Source organism: Cnephaeus nilssonii (genome assembly GCF_951640355.1).
Source record: "Cnephaeus nilssonii genome assembly, chromosome: 4".
In the NCBI taxonomy this organism is placed as follows: Eukaryota; Metazoa; Chordata; class Mammalia; order Chiroptera; family Vespertilionidae; genus Cnephaeus; species Cnephaeus nilssonii.
In genome coordinates, this window is record NC_137075.1 from 2,118,490 (window position 1) to 2,123,950 (window position 5,461).

At 40.6% G+C, this 5,461-nt stretch overlaps 1 protein-coding gene across 1 annotated transcript in view; it reads left to right on the forward strand.

Moving 5' to 3' along the window:
• Positions 1 to 286: 286 nt before the first annotated feature.
• Positions 287 to 5,461, forward strand: part of REC114 (REC114 meiotic recombination protein) — a gene marked incomplete at its 5' end in the record, with an annotated part of 119,540 nt that continues 114,365 nt past the window's right edge. Inside the window, one exon of the mRNA XM_079768771.1 lies at positions 287 to 445. Within this exon, the coding sequence (XP_079624897.1) occupies positions 287 to 445 (159 nt within the window). The remainder of the gene's footprint in view (positions 446 to 5,461) is intronic.

Genomic DNA, 5,461 nt, shown 5'->3' on the forward strand with positions numbered 1-5,461 from the left:
GGACTGTCTGCTGCGGGAAGGCGAGGGCCCGAGGGCTCAAAGGCGGACTCACCTGCCACTGACGGGCGCCCAGGCCCGCTTCAGGCGGAAGTCTCCACTCTGCCCTCCAAGGGGACAGGCCCGAGGGCCAGAGCCACAGCCGCCACCCGAAAGCCCCTGCAGGAGTCTTCCGGGCCTGCCCATTGGCTTGCACCGAGGGGAGGGCGGGCCTTACACCACCGCACTTCCTGATGGACCAGCTGCGTGATTGGCAGACGCCGCCGGCTGTGCTCCCAGGAGGCCAGACATGGCGGAGGCGGGCGGCACGCGCGCGGGCCTCTGGCGGCCGGGTGGCGACGCGGCGCGGTGGCCTCTGCAGCGGTATGGCCGTTTCATGCCCCTGGGCACGGGAGAGCCGTCGGGACCGGGCCCGGAAGCCGGGAGGGCCTCTCCCCCGACGTGGAAGGTGAGGCCTGAGGCGGGAGAGGCCGCGAGGCGCCCCCCGCGGGCGGAGGTGGCCGCCGCCTGACCTGTGGGAGGGTCCGAACGCCACGCAGGCAGGAGGGCCCGAGGGCTGGCCGGACGGTCAGCAGACCGCTAACAGAGACACGTGATAGGTAGTGGGACACGGCATGATTGAAGCACAAGACGTTCTCAAACAACATATTCAGAGACATCTTTGAACATCAGTTATGTGTTAGATATTATTCAGAGAGTGGGACATATCAGCGGACAAAATATAAATGGTCTCTACCCCCATTTGTGTGTTTAGTCTAGTGGACAGCTGGTCCTTGTCCAAACAGCAGTATATTATGTAAACCAATCCCACATCCCTGCGGGGAGGGAGGTTTGGACAGCCAAGCCTTCACAGAAGGACTCACTTCGAATCCCGGCATCGCCACTGAAGACCTGTGACCTTCGTGAAGTTACTAATCCTCTCTGTGCCTCAGTTACTTTATCTTAAAATAGAGATTATAATAATACCCACTTCATCAGGTTGTTGTATCGAGTATATTTAAATATATAAATCCTCTAAAAGAGTGCCTCGTATAAGTTATATAAGGGTTTGCTGTTATTATTACTATAATTTCTTGCCCTAATGTTATGTTTCAACACTATGGGTTACTAAGCAGTCAGTTCCTTTTGGTCTATTTTAATTATTGCATGTGGCCTCTGGGGTTTTGGGTTATGGGTGTGTGTGGTGATTTGGGCAGCAGTGGGTAGAAGAAGAGTAAAACAAAACAAATATTCCAGGTAGAGGACACAACATGTGCAAAGACCCTGCATCCGGAGAAACCTTAGCATGTGTAATGTACATAGGAAAAGAGTAGGACTAGTGCTTATGGAGAACAAGGGGAGTGATGAGATGAGATGAGGTTGTCTGGGAGGTACATAGATACCTTATGAACATTGTCCTAAAACCAATAGGAAGCCACTGAAGGGGTTTAAGTGGGAGTATTTTCACCTTTGGAAGATCACTCTGGCTGAAGTATGGAGGCGAAATTGGAGGGGAATATGAGTAGATTCAGAAAGATCACTTATAATGCTATTGCAATGTGGTAGGTGATAATGACTTAGACTGGAGGGTGGGGGTGAGAGGGGAGGATGGCAGTAGAGATGGGAAACTGAGCACACAAAAGCTATCTTTTGGAAGCAAAAAGGACAGGATTGGAGATTGATTGGATGGAGTGGTGAGAGTAAAGGACTTCTGGGTTTCTGCAGGAGCAACGGGATAGATGGTTTGGGGATGGGAAACACGTTGGAAGACGAACAGTGAGGGAATAATCCAAGACTTCAGTTTTTAGTGAGTTGAGTTTAAATATGTTTATGAAGCATCCAGGTGGAGATGTTGAATAGGTAGTTGGGTGTACTGGTCTAGACTCAGAAGAAAGATCTGATCTGAAGATGTAAAAGTGTTGTCGGCTTGGAAGTGTGTCATCAGCATGAAGGGGATGTTTATAGTTATGAGATTATCTGAGATTCCAGGACCAAGCCCCAAGGTAGCATTTGTAGGTTAGGTAGAGAGCACCGAGTCCCTTAAAGTTTGACAAGGGACAGAGTTGGGAGGCACCCAGGAGAGTTACCGTATTTTAAGAGGGAGAGAACAATTAACTTTTTTGAAAGATGTTGCAGAGTAAGGGAAAATGATGACTATAGCGTGTCCATTGGATTTAGCAGCACGCAGGTCCGTGTGGTCTTTACCAAGAGAAGTTTTAATAGAGTGAATGGAGTGCAAACCAGATGGGGTGGGCTGAAGAGTGACTGGTAGGTGAGGAAGTAGAACCAATGTGCATAGTTCTGAGGACTTTGCTATCAATGTGAGTAGAGAGGGGGCTTAATGAATTGTTCACCACATTCTAGAATATTAGAACTAGGGGCACTACTTAAAGCTTAAAAATCAATATATCTAGGAGCATTAAAAAGGCATTAAATACCTAGTTGTACTCTTGTGGAATGCTGTACCCTGAAAAATTATATAGGCTGCAAATGCAAAATGGGGTGAATAAAGAGTTAAATGCAAGAATAACTAACCTATAAAAAGATCTTATACAGGGTGTCCCCAAAAAATATCTACACACCTTATCAGTTAGTAGTGCAACTTTGAAAATGCAATGTATTTTAATAAACACCGCCTTTGTAATTGTTCAAAGTTATGTGTATACATTTTTGGGACAACCTATATATATATAAACAAACTAACCTGGGGATGTTTAAGGGCATATTTAATTTTTGAGACTACCCAACAGATTCCTTGATACCTGCTCTTAACACCCTCTAAACCCATTCTCCCGAAACATCTGGTTTGGGTGCATTGGCTCAGATCCAGCAGTAATTCTTAGATTCTTACCCTGTAAACCAGAGGCCATGGGCATTTGACCATTTGAAGTTGATTGTCGTTACATCTTTCCCCTTCTTTTTGCAAAACTCTTCATAATTACTTATACAGAACAGCACTTTTCCAGTTTTCAAATGTTCAGCATAAAGGCATGGCTGCAATGAAAATAGATGAGGTTGGCTTTTGTAGTGCTTTTGAAAGGTGAACATTTGTACCTTCCTTTGAATCTGTGCTGAACCATCTTACCTGCTGTGATCAGTTTCAGCTTAGGTCTGTCATTTTTTTTTTTTTTTTTTGAAAAACGAATGAGAAAATAAGATTTGTTCTGTTTTGCAATAATAATAATAAAAGATGAGCCTTCTAAAGCACTGCACTAAGTTCCATGTGAATTTCTTATTTTAAAAATGTGCTACTCTTAGTAAAAAATGGTACATGAAGTATAAAAATGTATTATTTTGGTCCTGGCCAGTGTGTCCAGTGGTTGGAGCATCGGCCTGCACAGCAAAGGGTCTCAGGTTCGATTCCCAATCAAGGGCATGTACCTCAGTTGGGGGTTCGCTCCCTGACACACCCCACCCCCGTGGGGTGTATGTAGGAGGCAAACAATCGAAGTGTGTGTGTCCCTCCCTCCCTCCCTCAATCCCTTCCTTCCTCCTTTCCTTCCTTCCTTCTCTCTCCTTCTCTCCCTCCCTCCCTTCCACTCTCTCTCTGAAAAGCAATGGAAAAAATATCCTTGAGTGAGGATTAACAACAACAACAAATTATTATTTTGGAGGATAGAGTCATTCTGGTCTTTTTTTTTTTCCACTAGGGAACTTTCAAGTTCAACCTTGGTTGAACCTATTTTGAGTTTTTTCATTTTTTCCAAAATTATGTGGAGAATCTGACCTCCTAGTATTTTAGTTGTTTAATTACAGAGAAGACTTTCATCATAATGGTCATATGCTAAGGCAAAGATGTTGAATTATGCTAAGGCAAAGATGAGAAAAATGAATAGTACAACAAGAAGTCTGTGACATACTAGTAAACAATCTATATAGAATAATATGTATATATTGACTTGACTTACTTGTCTGAATTGAATTATTCTTGTTAAAAGTTACTATCTGGACATAAATTAAACACAAATTGGAAGCAAATAAACTTTTTGTAACACTGTAAGAAAAATCAACAGTTTAGAACTATGTTATTCAGATTTCAAGGCTTATAGAAATCACTTGGGGATTCTTTTTTAATGCAAATCCTGACTCAGTATGGGAACTAAAATTCTGTAGTTCTAACCAGTTTCCAAGTGATGCTGATGCTGTTGATCCTAGGACCACAGTTTGAGAGGCAAAAGTTAAGAAGAATGAAATGGGCAGCCATAAGTAAAATTACTAAAATGAATGAGGTAAGGCAATCAGTTTCATAATAAATATGCAAATGTTTTCCTAATAGGGTTAATATTTAAACCATTTGCCATTTAAGGGGAATGAGAAAATTAAATACAAACTTGAACTTCATTTTAATTCCTCACATCTGTTAGCCCAGCCCTTCTAAAAATGATGGTCATAACAACAGATCGGTCCATTTAATGTATTTTATGTCTGAATATAATTCATTCTAATTCGAGAATAATTTTGAAATGTGATGTTAATTGCAGGTTGCTTTCAAATTAAAGTTTTCCAGATTCCAAGGATTTCTCAGATATGCCCTAATTTGGTTGAACCTGACAACTTACTTTTTCATTTCAAAGGGGAAAATCATTCTTTAATTTTGATAGGAGGAACTTAAAATAATTGCTCTACTTAGAAATTACAAAATAGAATGTGAAGTTTGTACTTGAAATGAACTTTAAAGTGTGAATTCAACACAAGATATATTTTGAGTCCTCTTAACTGTCCTTTTTTTCTTTGTATTCCTAGTGCTTACATATTTCCTAGCATATGATAGGAATGGTAAATGTTTGACTGAATGGTAACTTTTCTGAACTTTTCGTATAATAATGTAATAATTATGACATCATAGCTACTATTTATTAAGTATTTACTTTGGCAAATTTTTTACAGAGGCCCTATGAAGCAAATATTTTTATACCCATTTTATAGATAAGTGAAACTAAAACAGAGAGGTTCAATGGCTTACCCAGGAGCACAAAAATAATAAGTGGGAAGAAAGAATTCAGACTCCGTGTTTCCTGTTTCCAAAGCATGTGCTTTTAACCCACTATGTTGTTTGTCTTAGAAGTGTCAGTATTTTTTAAAAATATTTTGTCAAAGTGTTTATTAAGAACACACCTGAAACAATAGAATTATGAAAAAGAAATTTTGAGATATTATCACCATAATTTTTTATTCATTAAAAGCCATCAGAATAGAAAATTTGAGAATTATTTAATTTTTAAATTAAAAAATTTTTAATTATAGTTGACATTTACTATTCTATTAGTTTCAAGTATACAGCAAAGTGGTTAGACATTTATATAACTTACAAAGTGATCCTCCTAGTAAGTCTAATACCCACCTGTCACCATAGCAGTGTTAACATTTTATATGAGGCATAGCAGTTCAGTTATGTGGATGAGGAATTCTACCCACCTGATACCACAGCAGTGTTAATATTTCATATGAGGAATAGCAGTTCAGTTATGTAGATGAGGAATTCAGA